We start from the raw sequence: 18,137 nt of genomic DNA, 5'->3' as shown, positions 1-18,137 counted from the left end.
AGAGCTATCCTTTCACGTGCATGGATTAACTCTGAAATCCACTGTACTGGGATTAAAGACAGCCCAGCAGGGATCTCTGCCTGGGATGGATAGTGGTGGCAAGTTACTCTCTCCCTGAATCCTTTGGATGGTTTGGATCTGAGTGTTTTCTTTTTCTTCTGGAATGCATCCCAGCACACTTAAACCTAGAGAGATAAGGATGATTTCTCAGTTAATCCAAAAAAAGTAATGACACACTCCCACAACTAAGACAGCTGGTGACTCTTGTAGTGTTGGCCCTTGCTACTCCAAGCAAATGGGAGGCCACAGGATAGGGTCATAGCAGAGACACATTGTCTTAAAGCAGATTTGACAAATGATGGTCCCCATACTGTGCACAAGCCTAAGATTTAGTGAGGTCTTAAGGTTTTGGCTCAAGTGGTGGTCATTCACTGATAACTCTGTTCAGGTCACTATCTGAAAGAAAAGTTATAACTTTTGTTGTGAAGAGAAGATTAGACCCAAGGGCACCTGGGCCTCCAGATGCATTTAACTGGGATCCATATGACCCCCACAAGCTGTGAACTTGAGTAAAAGACTGGTACTGCTCCTAACTTATGTCTGACTTCACTCTTTTCCTCCTAAAGCGAAAAAAAGCAGTCTTGTTGCATTTTAAAGACTAACAAAATGCTTTATTAGGTGATAATCTTTCATGAGACAGACCAACTTGTTCAGATCAAAAATGGTTGATAGTTAACTGAAACTTCTTGGAGTTAGGAACCAAACAAGCTGCTCCATTCTTTCAGAACAGAATGGTAGCAGGTAAATAACCTACCATCCTCCCTGTCTCCTTTAATGATGGTCATCTGTTTCTGGTGGGGAGAAAGATCTGGCAGTCTCTGTTCTGCTTAGGGCATGATGGTTGCATAGATTCCTATTGTGTGCAGCCTGTTGAGTGGTGAAATTTTGTATTTGTCTGCACATGGCTGTACAGAGGCTGCAGACCCATCCTTTTAGTTGAACTGATCTCAGAAAGCAAGGAAGAATAAAACTGAAGTCTTCATGAGAGAGCATAATGTTTAAGCTTCCTCTGCTGCAGGCTGCAGCAACTCTGGGAACAAAAAGGAGTGTGTTAGGGAGTTCTTAAAGATGTACAAATGAACTAGAACAAAACCATCAGATTTCTTTGCTACACACAGCAGAAATTCAAGAGAATAAATGACCAAAAAAAAAATCAAGCAAGAAACAGCTCTGCTTCTCTTTCCAGCACGTAACTGTTCTGCATGCTTCAGTGACAGAATGCAATTTCTTTTTTTACAAAAGTATGGAACTTACAGGTTCCTGTCACCTTAAAAAGAACTCTCCATAAAAAATACCTTTAAAAACTTAAGAATGAAAGAGCCTAAACACAGCCAGTTGCATTATTTGCAGAATGTTTTTTTTCTGATTGTGAAGAGGGATAAGGATTACTTCCAAAGGAATGCATATTGAGAGAAATATGTTCCTGAAAATGCATCATATAGATATAGTACATGTAAATTACATGAAAAATACTCAGCACATTTCTTCTGCTAATTCATAGTGCAAAGGTTTAAATCCTGAACTATTGTGCCCTGAAATAATAAGACAAATTAAGCAAGATGTTCTTTGTGCTTCCTCTGTTATAAGGTAAACCTGCTGGAAAATACGAGCTATGACATTTAGGCGATGTCTACACTACAAAAATAGCTTCTAAGTTGCTTACTTCAAGTACAACTTCGAAGTAAGCAACTTCGAAGCTGAGCATCTACAAACACCCTACTTCAACGTTAAACTTCGAAGCAGTGCACTACTCCATTCCCAGGAATGGAGTAAGGACTTTGAAGTTGGGAAAAATGTGTGTAGACTCTCTGCTGGCTACTTTGAAGTAGTGCCTAACTTCAAAGTTCACTTTGAATTTAGTTCCTAGCGTAGACACAGACTTACTGATTTATTATGTATGTATTTATGACATAAGCCTATAGACAAAATTGGACTAAATTCTGTGACTGTTGAGAATATGGATTATGTAACCTTTCCTTCTGTTGTGATAGGAATTCTAATTCTTATCTTTCTTTTGTGATCCCATGTAGAGAATCCACACAGAGTGTAAAATGGCCCATCTTTTAGCCACAATCAAATTCATTTGAGCTATTTATGTTGTTCTGCACCCCACCCTCATTTCCTTTTAATACTTGTTTACTGATCACCTACATTTGGTGAAGTGTCTTATGAAGTTTATTAACAGTTGGTGTTTTTGAGCCAGATTTTTAAAAGTATTTAAACCCTACATGTGCAGATCAGTGTCCAGAGCAATTTTCAAAAGCTTGCAGGCCCCAGACTTCCTTTGGCACGTATCTGCACCTGTAGGGGCATAAATTCCTTTAACAGATTGGTCCCATGCATTCTAAACTGTTGGCCATTGATAATTTTCCTTTTCACGTTCATGTTATGGTAAGGAAATGTGAATTTGTATATATAAATTATATACAATATATGAAATATATACATATTTTACCTTATTAGTAGGCTTGTGAAAATGAATGATTACCTATACGAACAGTGATTCATTCTTTTATTACCCCCTTAACATCTGCTGAATAGATGGATAAGCAAGAAGTTATCTCATTCTTTTACTAGCCTGGACAAAAGTGGAAAGCAATAAAATGGTGGGAAAAAATGGCACAGGGGGCAATACAACTATAATACAGATATTTCTGATTCTATTGTTTATCTTTTGCTTTCAGATAGCTAAAATATGCAATTTATTACTCTACAGGCAGCATAATATTCAAACTTTTATAGCAAAATTGCAACATAGCAAATATCAAACCCTTCCTCTCTTTTTTCCCTTTTTGTTTTCCTCGTGCTTTCCCAGCAAGGTGGGAATATGAAAACAGATGGAAGTGGCTGTGGAATTGACCTCAGCTGGCTACAGTGAGGTAAAAACTACAGTGTCTTTTCTCAAACAGGATTTTATGTTCTTAGGTGCCTCAGGTTGGCTATCTTGATGAAAAAGTTAAAACTTCTTTGCAGTGAAGACATAACCTTTTTAAAAGTGGAGTTTTATTGTGCCTGTTAGGCTGATTAAGAAATAATAAAACTCAGATACGCTGAGAACCTAGGGGAAAAAAAGGATATGTGAAGTCATTGGTAATTGGAGAGTGGAGTTAGCCAGCCTTAAATAGAATCACATTTTCAGATGCCTCACACACCTTCCAGAAGTTCCTAGATACCAGATAACAAGGCCATTTTCCCTAAATCCTATTCATCAGCTCATATCTCTAAATATTCCCATTTCATTAACATCCAAAGATAATTTATTCTATCAATCGCTGGATAGTGACCTCCTATTACCAAAAATGCAGGGTAAACGGGAAAGTATTAGCACTTATTTAGCACAAAACCAAGATGTTGAGAACAAATTTAATCAAGGAACCAAAGAAAATGAACAGAAGAAATTATGTAATTGCCTGTATACCAATTCAAGGGGCCTGAGTAACAAACAAGAGGAACTGAGTTGGTTATTCATCATTCAATCTAGGCTGTATTACTGAAATCTCATGATTGGAATATTAAAAATGCCAGTTATAACTTATTTGGCAAAGATCAGATTAGCAAAAGAGGAGAAAGAGTAGCATTCTAACTTATTGATAACTCAGAAGAAAATATTCCTGAATGTTTATGGATCAATGTAGTAACAGACAAAGCACAAGCTGACGTTTTAGTTGGTAACCACCAAACAGCATCAGAAAACAGGATGGCCATCACCTTATACACCTCTCTAAAATGTGTGGGTGGGAAAGGAGCTGTATTATCACGGAGAACTTAAATTTGATTTCCTTGAGATCTCCTACAGACAATACTAAAATGACCTAGGAATTTCTAAACATAGATGACAAATTCCTATCTCAACAAGTGTTGCATATGACATGGGGTGATAGTATATTAGAGCTCATCTTCACAAAAGAGACAGTGAACATAGAACTACAAATTAATGGTAACTTAGATACAAGACTTGTTTTTATTTTTAATATGGAAACATAGTAAATAAAGTCCAGATCCAAAAATATATATAGTTGGGGCTTTAAATACACCATTTTTACAAACCTAAAAACCCATGAGCCAAATCAACTGGGAGAAATATTAAATAAAAAAATTAAAAAGGGGATAAAAGAATGATAAAGAGAAATGTTTTAAGAACACTCAACTAGATGTCCCAAAAGATGCAATCCCACAGTCAAGGAAGAAAATTACATTGATTACAAAACTGATCTTGGGAATTAAAGGCTGCTATAAATAAGACTAGTATAACAAGAGGATGTTAAAAAGCAGCTAGTAAATTTAGACAATTTCAAATCCTCAGGTCTAGATAACTTGCACTCAGTTATTTGTAAAAACATTTGCTGAGTCATTAATGTTTATTTCCAATAATGGGGAAGGTCTGGAAGATGGGAAGGAAACTAATATGTCAATATAGAGCAAGGGCTAATGGATGAGCTAGGTCAGGGGTCGGCAATCAAAAAAGCAAGAAGAATAATTTTTTGAATCCATAAGTAACTCAGTAATTCAAGAGCTGCAATGCAAGTCAATATGAGATGGTCCTTGATAAATAACGTCAAACCATACTTTATGTAACCCCTCTTTTATGAACAGCAGGCACACAGTGATTTGTAATGTGATACATGTTAACTTCAGGATGTTCACAAACTTTTTACATACAGTAAGGTCTCAGAGTACACAAGGGTTCCATTCCATGCACCCTCACATAAACCTGGATTTTGCGCAAGTTGGGGTCTGGCTTTTTCCCCAGCAGAACACACATTCTGCAGCCAGGGAAGCAGCAGAAAGGTAAGTCCTGGGGTTGGGGGGCAGCTGGGGAGGGTTAAGCGTGGTGGTGGGTTGGGGCCATGGGAAGTGGGCTAAGCCTGGGGTGGGTTAGGGCTGCAGGGGGAGAGGGGTGGAGTTGAGCGCAGGTGGTGAGCTGGGCTGCAGGGGGAGTGGGGAGTTGACCCGGAACCAGAGCCGTGCCTGAGTGGTGAGCTGGCAGGCCCGGGTCACAACAGAGCCACATGGGGTGGGGGTGGGGGTGGGGGGCAGGCAGGCAGCTTGTGAGCCAGTTGGGGGAGGGGGTCGCATCAGAACCGTGGGGGGGCACAGGGCAGGAGAGCAGCTTGTGAGCTGGCGGGGCAGGGGGTGGGCGTGCAGGCAGGCGGGCGGGCAGGCAGCTTGTGAGCTGGCGGGCGGGGGGTCACACTGGAGCCACACGGGATGAGCGGTTTGTGAGCCAGCAGCGGGGGTTGCACCGGAACCACATGGGGCTGGGGGACTGGCTTGAATCAGAGCTGCTTGCAGGGCATTTAAACTGGGCTGGGGGGCGGGGTCAGGGTCAGATGCATAAGAGCGGGATTGAGCACTCTGGCCTCGTCTATACGTGCCGGCTACTTCGAAGTAGCGGCGCCAACTTCGAAATAGCGCCCGTCACGGCTACACGTGTTGGGTGCTATTTCGAAGTTAACATCGACGTAAGGTGGCGAGACGTCGAAGTCGCTACCCCCATCAGGAGATGGGAATAGTGCCCTACTTCAAAGTTGAACGTCGAAGTAGGGAACATGTAGTCGTTGCGCTTCCCGCAACATTGAAATAGCGGGGTCCGCCATGGCGGCCATCAGCTGAGAGGTTGAGAGACGCTCTGCCCAGCCCCTGAGATCGATGGTTGCCGCATGCAGCGGCCCCTTAAAGCTCCCCACCCCCTGCCTTCCTGTGCAGGAAGTTGAGAGCGCGTGCAGGCGGCAGCACAGCCACGCGACCAGCCTGCACGCTCTTCTGCAGCCAGACAAACCCCCCAGCACTGCGATGGCCGCCCCCCAGCCCCCTAAGCGCCCCCAGGGCACCCCCCCACAAGGGGAGCCAGGGCTCACAGGCTGGCAGCCAGGCCGGGAAGCGGCAGCGGGGCCCCTCCTGGACGGAGGACGAGCGTCAGGACCTGCTGGGGCTCTGGAGTGAGGAGGAGGTGCTCCAGGTAATGGGGAGCAAGAGGCGGAACGCGGATGCGTTCGCTCGGCTGGCTGAGGGCCTGGCCGCCCGGGGACACCCTGCCCGCGCTCCGGATCATGTCCGCAGTAAAGTGAAGGAGCTGCGGCAGGGTTATGCCCGGGCCCGGGATGCGGCCGGCCGATCTGGGGCCGCCCCCATCACTCGCCCCTTTTACAGGGAGCTCAGGGACATCCTGGAACCCCGGCACACCTCCTCCCCTCCGGCCACTCTTGATACCTCGGCCGACGAGCCGCAGCAGGCCCTGGAGGCGGAGTCTGCCCCAGAGGCAAGCCCCGCACCCCAGAGCCCCCCCCCAGGAGCCCACTCCCGGGGCACCGGAGGAGGAGGAGGAGGAGGGGGAGTCCTCCTCCAGCGACGCCGGGCTCCGGATCCACATCCCATCCCGGAGCTCCAGCAGGGCGTCCGCCCAGAGGGTGTCCCCCGACTGTGGGAGTGGACCATCAGGTATGTACCCCCCCGGTGCACACCCCCAGGGTTGAGGGGCAGGGGTAATAGCTATGACCAGGGCCCTCCACATGCCCAGATGACCATGGCCCCAAGGACAGCAGTGGCATGTCCCTCAGAAGAGTGCATCAGCCCCTGCCCCCCAGCATGACAGTGCCATGCCTCATCCCCAGGGCTGGGGGGAGCAGAACCTCTAGGGTCCCCCGGGGGGAGGGGGTGGGACACCCATCAGCAGCAGCAGCAGCAGCATCTCCCGGGGACGGGGATGGGGAACCAGCAGCAGAGGGGTGGGGGGACAAGGGCCACGGCTTGGGGCCCACACTAACAGCTGTCTCCACTCTTCTTCCCCCCCCGTATTCCGCAGCTGCACCATTGGAAGGACCGGAGAGTGCCAGCGAGGTGTCAGTGGTCCTGGAGAGCCCACCGGGGCCATCACTGCAGGCCAGCCCCTCGGTGGAGGACCGACCAGCCCCATGGTGGGGACGACGGCAGACCCAGAACCACCACCCGACGGCGACGGACTCCCCAGCTGCTGGCCATCCATCGTTGGCAGCTGGAGGTTGCCAAGCAGCGGCTGCGGGTGGAGGAGCGGCGCCTCCAACTCCAGGAGCGGGCGCTGGCCTGGCGCCAGGAGGCATGGGGGGCCTTTATGCGGACATTCGACCGTATCACAGACTACCTGGCCCTGCATGCCGCGCCGGCCGCCGCTGTGCCCGCCCTGCCTGCTCCACCCACTGCTCCACCCGCTGCGCCATCCACTGTTGCACCGCCACCCACCACTGAGGGCCCTTCCGCTGAGGGGGACCTGGGGCCAGCTGACACCCGCCGGCCATATCTACCAGTCCGCCCGGCCCCCAGCCAGCCCCGGCCAGGGCTGAGGCCGAGGCGTGGGTCACGGCTGCCCACCCCCAGTGCTGGACATTAGGGGGTGTGGGGCCCAGGATGTGGCCCCCCTCTCCCCCTTTGTATATATTCCCCTCAGTTTAATGTTCTTTTGTAAATAGTTTCTGTATTAGACCCCTGTTGTTATGCTGATCCCTGCCCCCCCACGTACATAGTTCTCCCCTTCCTTGTCTTCCCCTTTCATCTTATCTTATTTATAATACATATATATATAATTTTGATTTTGCCTGTAAATAGTTAGTCATGATAATAATAATAAGAGTTCTACAGATATTTGATTCGATGAACAAATTGCTTTTATTTACAAGAAAAGTGGGGTGGGTGTGCTCTTGGGCGCTCTGTGGTGTGGGCGTAGGGGCAGGGAGTGTTGTGAAGGATGGGGGGTGATGTGGGGGGTCTGCCAGCATTCACCCAGCGGCCTCGTTGAACTGGGCCCGCAGGGCCTCCCGGACCCGAGTCCCTTTGGGGTCCACCTGGCGACTGGGGGCAGCGGGTGTCTGCACATCGGACCTGCCGGCCTCCACAGCCCAGCCCTGAAAGAAGGCCTCCCCCTTGCTGTCCACCAGGTTGTGGAGGGCGCTTCATGCGCCCACAATCTGGGGGATGTTGGTGGAGCCCGCATCAAGGCAGGTGAGGTGACACCTCCAGCACCCTTTGAGGCGGCCAAACGTGCACTCCACCACCTCCTGGCGCGCCTGGTTCAGGCGCATGTTGAAGCACTCCTGTCTGGCTGACAGGTGGCCCGTGTATGGGTGCATGAGCCAGGGCTGGAGGAGGTATGCCGCATCTGCGATGACACAGAGGGGCATGGTGGTGTCCCCCACAGGGATCTCCCGCTGGGGGATGTAGGTCCCCACCTCCAGCTGGCGGCACAGGCCCGAGTTCCGGAATACCTGGGAGTCGTGGGTGCTGCCAGGCCAGCCACATAAATGTCCAAGAAACGGCCCCGGCTGTCCACCAAGGCCTGGAGGACCACAGAATGGTAGCCCTTCCTGTTTAAGTAGCATCCTCCACTGTGCTCCGGGGCGCGGATGGGGATGTGGGTCCCATCCAGAGCCCCAAAGCAATTGGGGAAGCTCAGGGTGGCAAAGCCCGCGATGGCGGCATCCGGGTCCCCAAGCCTCATGAGCCTGTGCAGGAGCAGGGCATTGATGGCGTGGACGACCTGCAGGGGAAGCACATGGGAGAGCACCAATGAGGCGTGTGCAGGGTGTGTGTGGCCCTCCCCTGCCAGGGCTCCCCTCCCCTCCCCTGCCAGGGCTGCCTCCCCCTCCCCCCATGGGTCCTCTTACCTCCATAAGGACAGCCCCAATGGTGGCCTTGCCGATGCCAAACTGCTGCCCCACGGATCGGTAGCTGTCTGGAGTGGCCAGCTTCCAGACAGTGATGCCGACCCGTTTCTCCACAGTGAGGGCACGCCTCATGAAGGTGTCCTGGTGCCTCAGTGTGGGGGGTGAGCCACTAGCATAGCTCCAGAAATATCTGCTGGCTCATCCGAAAGTTCTGGAGCCAGCGGTCGTCGTCCCACTCTCCGAGCACCCGCCGCTCCCACCAGTCGTTGCTGGTGGGGTAGCTCCACAGCCGGCAGTGTATGAGGCGGGGGGTGGGGGGGGCGCGGGGTGCTGCAGGGTTGGGGGTTGCGTCCTCCTCCCCTGCGGGCAGCTCCTCCTCTGTGGCAAGGATGTGCTCAGCTGCCTCCTGCGTGGCATGGAGCAGGGCGAGCACTGCTCCTATAGGGGCGGCTGGGCGGACCTCTGGCTGCTGCTGCTGCTGGGGGTCCATGACTGCGTCGCTCAAGGTGTGTGTGCCTATGGCTCTGCAGACCACGTGCTGTGCAGGCTGAGTGTGTCTGGGAGGGGCCCTTTAAGGGAGCGGTTAGCTGTTGCCCCGGAAGTGCTAGTCCACCCTGTGACCCTGTCTGCAGCTGTTCCTGGCACCCTTATTTCAATACGTGCTACTTTGGCATGTAGACGTTCCCTCGCAGCGTCTATTTCGATGTGGTGCTGCCCAATGTCGACGTTGAACATCAACGGCACCAGCCCTGGAGGATGTGTAGACGTTATTCATCGAAATAGCATATTTCGATGTCACTACATCGAAATAAGCTATTTCGATGTAGCGTGCATGTGTAGACGTAGCCTCTGAGTCTGCCTACTTTGAGACCTTACTGTATTATGCTTCCTCGCACTCCACATGTCTGTCTGTACCAGTGTCTTCCTGACTTTCACTCCTGAACCTTTTCTCTCTCTGGAGGATGGTAGGTGGGGCGTTACCTAATATTTCCAGACCACATATTGTTTGCTATTTAGATATGAGTTGTTTATTTTTGGGCTTTTAGACAGTCACTATTTACCAAAAGTAATCAGGAGGTAATTTTTTGTGTTATATTTATTTATTTATTTATTTTATTGTTTTTTTACTTTGCAATTATAGCATCAGGAGCCACAAAGAAGTCCTTAAGGAGCCACATGTAGTTCCAGAGCCACAGGTTGCAGACCCCTGACAAGGATCCTGGGTAAGATCCAGCTGATATAGGACATGGTTAACTAAAGTAGAATAATATAATTAATGACACTCAACATGTGTTTATAGAAAATAGATCCTATCGAGCTACCTAGACATCATTTATTTATGTAATTAAAATTTTGATTGAGAAAAGTAATAATATGGTTCTAACAGATTTCTGTACAACTTAGTACTACATGACGTTTTGATAACAAAAATAGACTGATGTACAATCACAATGGTGCATACTGAACAGATTAAAAGTTTGCTAACTGATAGGTCTCAAAATGTAAATGTAAAAGGGGAATTATCATCAGAGGAGTGTGCTTCTAGAGGGGTCCCACAGCCAGTGTTACTTGATCTTACAACATTTAATAATTTTATCAGTGCTTCAGGAAAAAATAATGATCACTGGTAGTTGACGTATTTTGGGAGGCATGGTGAATAGTGAAGAGGACAGGTCACTGACACAGAGTAATCTGGATTGCGTGGTTAGCTGTGGGTGAAAGCAAACATCAGGTGTTTTAATACTGCTAAAGGTAAACATATTCACCTAAGAACAGAGAATAGGCCACATTTACAGGATGAGAGATGGTACCATGGAAAGTAGTGATTTTAAAAAAAGATCTTGAGGGTCTTAATGGATCATCAGCTCAATGAGCATGAGCACTAAATATGACTTTGTAGCCAATATGACACATGCAATTACTGGAATTTCACATAAAAGTAGAGGTTATTTTCCTTTTGCATTTGGCACTGGGGCACAGTGCTTCTTGCTTAAGGCTCCTATTTCCTTTTGATAGCATTAATAATAATTAATAAGTATCTCAAAAATCTCATCGTGTATTCCAAAGGAGGCATGTATCATTATCTTCCTTTTACAGATGTGAAAGCTGAAGCACACCCAATGAATTCCCTGAAAGCTCAACATGTATATATTTTCCATCTTGGACATATCAGTGTTGTTTTAGCCTTAATCATCACTTCTTTCTGTAAGAACCCCATATCTGTACTTCCTTTCACTAAATAAGGGTGCTATAAACATATGGAAGCATGTGCTTAAAGTTATGCCTACACAAAGTCTGTTAACCAAAATATTAAGCAAATGCATTTTTTCATGTCTGGATATCAATGACACTATAATAGAATTTCAGGAAGTCTTCACAATCTATTGCTGACTTTGAGCACTCAGCTGCTGACCTTCCAGTGATCTGCCATACACCATTCATACATCTCCTCACTGGTCACCCCCTGGTATGATGACTCTCCTTCAATAACATTTTTTCAATATTATTTCCACCTCTTTGTCTACTGTCGCCAAAGTAAATAAGTTTCAACAGCAGTATCTGCTTCTCCCAAGTAATACTTTTAACATAGGGATTCATCTTTTTCACCATCCAGAAGATGTGCAAAAGTCTTTACCAGCACCATGTTTCGAAACCTTCCATTTGCTACTTGTCAGCAAAGTTAACTTTTTTGCATCAATGGAAAAAAATAGACTTTATGCATTTTGAGATGCCACATTTTTTTCTATACTTTTTTTAGCTGAATGAGCCATCCTTAGTCTTCCTCCAATTTCTCTGAAACAGTGTCTCTTGTTGTATATGTATGACCCCAGAAAACCAAATTATTCTACTCCCTCTATAGCTTGTCCATTCACATCCTGATTTTCTTAGTCAGGCCAGTGCACAGATTATGCTTTTTGTTTCTGTTACGTTCGGTATTAGTCCACCTTTCTCACTGTTTTATAGATTTAAACGTTATCTAGAAGGAAAAAGAAAATTGCTCTCAAAAACATCTACTGACTTTCAGAGGACTTGAGGACTAGGAGCCACATTGGCTGGTTTATTGAGACATGATGAGGTGAACTCCGACACATTGACTGTTGACAAAAATATGTTTTTAAAATAACTTTAGGACTCACTGTTCTTTGAATGTTCTCTCCCTGGCTATGAGTTATTTTTACCTTTCCTCCATATGTTATTTTCAATGCCCTCCATTTAAAATTTATGCTTAAGGACAGAATCAATCAAGTACTTCTTCTAAATTGATTCTAGTGATATATTTTTGGATTTCTTCTTACAGAATAATTGTAGACTGTAAAGGAGCTAGATTAAAATGAAGATATGTTTATGTTCAGGCTCATATCATATTTTGATCAAGGAAGTGCTACATTTCTGGAAAACAATTAAATAAGGCTTGAGGGCAATGGTAAGAAGACAAATATATTTAATATGTTTTATTTTATTGTGTGTGTGACGGAATTGTATTTTTATTCCATTGGTTTTTGTTTCTTTTTAGTAAGTGCAGTGTGATTGACTCAATCAAGAATGCAGTATAGGAACAACTGTGTTAAAAACAACAGAAACAAGCCACCCTCTCCAGGGTTCTTCAGGGGACCCTGATTTTGTGGGGTCTCCTATTTTCTGGGATTGGGACAAAAAGAGGGGTTCAGAGTGCAGAAAGGGTCTGTGGGTTGAGGCAGATTGGTGGGTGAGGACACTGACGGTGTGGGGTGAGCTGTGGGGAGGGGCTGCAGGCTGGGGCCAAGAGGGTTGAAGTGTGAGAGCAGTCTGAGGACGGGAGGTTGGGGAATACTGTGATCTGTACCTAACATTATCTTAGGGTTTTTTTAGTTTAATTTCTTTATCTTCTTGAATTATGCAAATTCATTCACAGGCAAAATCTCTCATTTCAACCTTTCATCAAGTAGCCTGTTGACCTGGGGGAAAAGTAGTAGGATTTATGGATTTGGGAAGGGTCGCCAATCTGACAAAGTTAGATTATAGGTTTGCACCTCTCCCGATTTAACAGTTGAATCTGAGACAGAGCCTGTCTCAGGCTAGAGGTGACTTTTCAGGATTTCCAGTGATTACACAGACAATAATTTTAACAGCACTTATGGTTGGTGTATTTAGCAACACAATGGTACATATGCAACACTTAAGAAATACAAACTAAAGGTATATAATATGGTCAGCATCTGATTACAATCAAAGGATTTCACTTAATGATATTTTAAAGCACTATCAATTGCTTAATTAACTGCACTTAAGGTTTAAACTTATGCTAAGCAAACAGGATGCAATACTCACTGGTTCCTTCTGAACTCTCTAGAAGCTGAGACCAGCTCCCTTCAATCGGTGAGGAAGGAGTTATTGCAGTGATTAGGTGAGAGGAAGAAATACGAAAGAATGTTCCAGAAAAGGTAGCAAAGATTAAGAGATAACAGAGATGGAGAGAGTAGAGATAGAGACACAAGTGGGGTGACAAGCAGCCCTCTGGTGCAGATCCATCTGGCACAGTTTAACGCAGTGCAGCTCCGAATGTTCCTTCTTCGCGCCCCTCCCCCCATACAGCAAGGGGTTTTTATACCCATCTTACCACATAATCCTTCCCCGCCCCCCGATCCACCTCATGCCATATTTAACTGGCAGACTACTTGCATTACTACTGACAGGAAAGATAGAAAGGCGTAGGCCTTTCTAGGACCCAGTTAGCTAAACTGTCATGGCTTCTTAAGATCTATGGCTAAAGTATAATAACTTCTTACCTAAACGATGTACTACAACTAAGTTAAGCTAAGTGCAGGCTACAAGCATTAGTTGTATTTAGCCCTTCATCAACAAATAATTTAAATCAATATGATGCCAATACATTAAAGATGAATGGCTGCCAGGATCAAAGGCATTCAAGTATGAACACAGGAGGGTTTTTTCTAGTTTTTGATGTAGAGGTCTGAAAACAGTGTTTATGGGAACAATGCAGCAGGAGTGCTGGTTAACTGATTTCTTGACATTAGAACTATTTCTGGAAAACACATCACAATATAGTAAATAGGCCCATACTATGTGTAGACAAAGGGCCTCATCCCTTGTGTAGCTTGATATAGGTGAGTGGGATGAGGTGGTCTTGCACACATATAAGGTCATGGTCTTGACGTAAGAAGTTTAGTAAGATAAAGACAATAATTCTTCATCTAACTAAAATGCCAAACTCCAGTCAAGGGCTTCTTTGTTATTTTGAAATGCTGGGATAGTATTTCTGAGAATGACAACGTTTTAAGAAGGACATATGAACACTACGGGGCCATCTATGCAGTTAAAATTACCTCATATAATAAATGCTTTCCCTTTTATTTGAAAACTCCTGCCATCTACCAGTATTGTAGTGTCAACAGATACCATTATTAGTAATCTTGTGCATCATATCACACACAGCTTTTCAAATTCAGACTATATTCAATTAATTAAATGCTATACCACCAATCTTTCTCCTATGAGAAAAATAAAGAGTCCTTTCAGGCAAGTAATATAAAGATAAATATACTCTGTTTTCCTTTTATTACTGGAAATTACACCAGACTCAGAGACACTCTGTATATGAAGGCTGGTTCTCTTTTCTGAAGCAACATCCTAGAGGTTTATATTTGACACAAAAATCATGTATCAAAACTGGGGCCGTGTGGTATGTTTCCATTTTCTATGAATGTGAAATGCAATTACAGTTCAATTAATTTTTATATATTGGAGCTTTCTGGTGGGAAGCAAAAAGAAAAAAAAGTTTAGCAGGATGGTCAGTCATAAACTACACAAAGAAGGTATATTTTCAAATGCTCATTGGAAAGAATCATGGTGGCTCAGAGAAGAGGGAAGGAGTCTCTCTGGGGCCCCACAAATGAAAGAAACACTAAAAGTGAGTGAATATAAGAAGAAGAAATCAAGAATGGAGCAGAAGAAAGGAAGGGGGAAATTAACCAGAGTTTGTTTAGGGAGAGTTTTGTAACTTGAGAAGAGGATAATTTTGAATGACATCTGAGCTACGTCTACACAGGTATGCTACATCGAAATAGCTTATTTCTATGTAGCGAAATCGAAATAAGCTATTTCGATGAACAGCGTCTACACGTCCTCCAGGGCTGGTGCCGTCGACATTCAACATCGACTTTGGGCAGCACAACATCGAAGTAGGCGCTGCAGGGGAGCGTCTACACACCAAAGCGGCCCACATCGAAATAAGGGTGCCAGGAACAGCTGCAGACAGGGTCACAGGGTGGACTAGCACTTCCTGGGTATCAGGAAGCCTCTCCCTTAAAGGGCCCCTCCCAGACACACAGCCTGCACAGCACGCGGTCTGCAGAGCCACAAACCCGCACACCCCGTGGAAGCACCATGGACCCCCAGCAGCAGCAGCAGCAGCAGCCAGAATCCCTGGGCTAAGGGCTGCTGCACATAGCAACCACAGAGCCCTGCAGGGGCTGGGCAGAGCGTCTCTCAACCCCTCAGCTGATGGCCGCCATGGAGGACCCCGCTATTTCAATGTTGCGGGACGCGGATCGCCTACACATACCCTACTTCGATGTTCAATGTCGAAGTAGGGCGCTATTCCCATCTCCTGTTGGGGATAGCGACTTCGACGTCTCACCACCTTACGTCAATTTCAACTTTGAAATAGAGCTCGCCACGTGTAGACGTGGCGGGCGCTATTTCGAAGTTGGCACAGCTACTTCGAAGTAGCCAGCTCATGTAGACGCGTCTCTGGTGATGGATAGGAATATAGTGAAAATGATAGAGGGATGCTGTGAATATGTTCTCAATTCTTTGCACCGGAGACTCAACTGAGCATGAAATTCTTACCCTCCTTCAATTAACAGTGTAAACCATTTAAGAAATATATAAGAAAAAAAGCAACATTTGAGAAAATATTTGGAAAATAACAGTCACCACTTTCATGTGTTCCTACAGTCCTGGTAGGAGAGGTGAAGTGTTTCATTTCAGGGGTTTTCCATTAGGCATGCAGAATCTGAACAGAGCTCCCAGTTGGCATGGTACAAGCTGGGAGATGGGTGTACTCTTTAACAATAAATAAGCTGTGCTCAGTTTTAATTCTTTTCCTTGGTAAATGAGATTGAAAACTCACTAACTTCTAGTAGCTGTAGTTGAGACCATACAATAAAAAAACACTCCTTTGCACAGAGCAGTTAACACAAGAACAAGGACAGATGAGAGGTATAATAAGAACACATAGAAAAGCACACTCTCTAGCTGTCAGTCCAGTTTTTACATGCTCCACTCCTCCGCTTTTTTGTTTCTTGGGCATTTGCCTGCACAGCAGCTCTCATAGGTGTTGCTGACAGAAAGAAAGTCATGTCAACTTTTTGGCATAACTCCGTCATTGCCGGTCCTAGGCCCGGATGAAAAAGGAGGAAGGTGAGGCATTCGGCTAGCAACCCAATCCTGTAAAACCTATCAATCGCTACAGAAACAACAAGTGCAACCAAACAAAATAAACAAAACCTAATTCGGCACGAAGGTATCAGCTCTTTCTCTGTGATGGCACTAAATGAAAGCTGAAAGGAAATTCAGTGCCTGATGCAGAGCTCGATCCTAAGTGCCAAAACCACGACGAAAGTCGGAACCTGGAACGTACGAACATTATACCAGTGTGGAAAGCTAGTGCAGTTACTTCACAAATTTGACAGCTACCGAATGGACATTCTAGGCGTTAGCAAGATGAGGTGGTTAGGAAGTGACAGGATACTCAGTGATGGAACGACCATTCTATACTCTGGAAATGATGACCAACATGTGCACGGTGTAGGTCTGGTACTCAGCAAGGATGCAACGCAGGCATTAATTGGATGGAAGCCCATGAGCGAGCACATTAGCACAGCAAGGTTCCAGTCGAGGCATGCAAAGACTACTGTGATTCAAGTATATGCACCAACTGAGGATGCCAACAAAACTGAAAAAGACGCATTTTACGACCTGCTGCAAGACACTATCAATGGTGTCCCCAATCACGACATGAGGCTACTTATGGGCAATATGAATGCATGAATAGATAGCAAAAGACAAGGATGGGAACACGTGATTGGCCCATACGGATCAGCAACACAAACGAGCAATAATGGAGAGCGCCTACTGCTGTTCTGTAGTATGAATAACTTATGTATTGGACACATCTATTTCGCACACAAAAATATTCATAAGAAAACATGGGGGTCTCCTGATGGCACCACTAACAACAAAATTGACTATCTCTGTATCAGCAAACGCTGGCGATCAGCACTGTTAGATGCAAGAGTGTATCGTGGAGCTGATATTGGATCAGACCATTATCTTCTGATGGCATCGCTTTGCCTTCGCTTAAAAAGAAAAAGAAAGAGGCAACCACTCCCGTCCTTCGCAGTTGAAAAGCTGAGAGATCAGGCCATGGCTGAACAGTACACTCTCAAACTCAAGAATAAGTTCCAACAAATGCATCGTGAAAATGAACTCAAAGACCAGTGGATGCGGTTCAAACAAGCAGTGACTAAGAGTGCGGAAGAGATGATTGGACAGAGAAGAGGCACGCAAAGAGAACGTTGGATACAAGACAGAATCTGGAAAATGATAGATGAGCGTAAAATCGTGAAACAGCGTAGAGACCAGGCAAAATCGCCAAACAAGGTAGCAGAGGCTATTGCAAAGTATCAATCGCTGGATCATCAAGTTAAGAAAAGCTGCTGGGCTGACAAAAAAGAATGGTTGGAATGTAGGGGTGCGGAAGCAGAGGAAGCAGCTAAGAAATGTGACACCAAGACTCTGTATCATATTGTCCGAGAATTAACGGGTGCTAGATGCAATTCCAATGCTCCTATGAAGGATAAGAACGGGAAGATCTTACTTAGTAAAGAAGAGCAAGATACATGCTGGATAGAGCACTTCAAAGCGATATTAAACCAGCCAGCTCCAGCCACAACCTACGATTTTAGTAATTCCAATCCTTCTGATGAACTAGAAGTAGACCTAGGCGTGATCAAATTTGAAGAAACTGATAAAGTCATTAGATCGCCGAAGAATAACAAGGCTGCCGGTCTTGACCAAATCACGGCCGAATTACTAAGGTATGGGAGCAACAGTGTTGTGCAAGAACTAATGGGGTTGTTGAATGCATGCTGGTGAGCAGAGTGTGTCCCAAGTGATTGGAGGAAGGGAGTGATTGTTAAGTTACCAAAAAAGGGGAATGTCACTGATTGTAGCAATTGGAGAGGCATTACGCTCCTATCAGTCCCGGACAAAGTGTTTTGTATTGTCCTGCTCAGGAGGCTTCTGGCCGCAGTGGATAATACACTGCAGGAGGAGCAGGCTGGATTTCGGTGCAGACACTCATGCAGCGAGCAAATTTTCATGTTGCGCAACATCGTTGAACAGAGTATTGAGTTTCAACATCCGCTGTCAATAAACTTA

General features: G+C 45.7%; 1 protein-coding gene across 1 annotated transcript; it reads left to right on the top strand.

Moving 5' to 3' along the window:
• The first annotated feature begins 16,277 nt into the window (after positions 1-16,277).
• Positions 16,278-17,852, top strand: LOC142012257 (uncharacterized). The gene is given in 1 exon segment (XM_074992103.1): positions 16,278-17,852. A coding segment is annotated over 1 exon segment (1,575 nt).
• Positions 17,853-18,137: the final 285 nt, after the last annotated feature.

This window comes from Carettochelys insculpta, chromosome 4 (assembly GCF_033958435.1).
Source record: "Carettochelys insculpta isolate YL-2023 chromosome 4, ASM3395843v1, whole genome shotgun sequence".
In the NCBI taxonomy this organism is placed as follows: domain Eukaryota; kingdom Metazoa; phylum Chordata; order Testudines; family Carettochelyidae; genus Carettochelys; species Carettochelys insculpta.
This window is presented reverse-complemented; position numbering and strand designations above follow the sequence as displayed.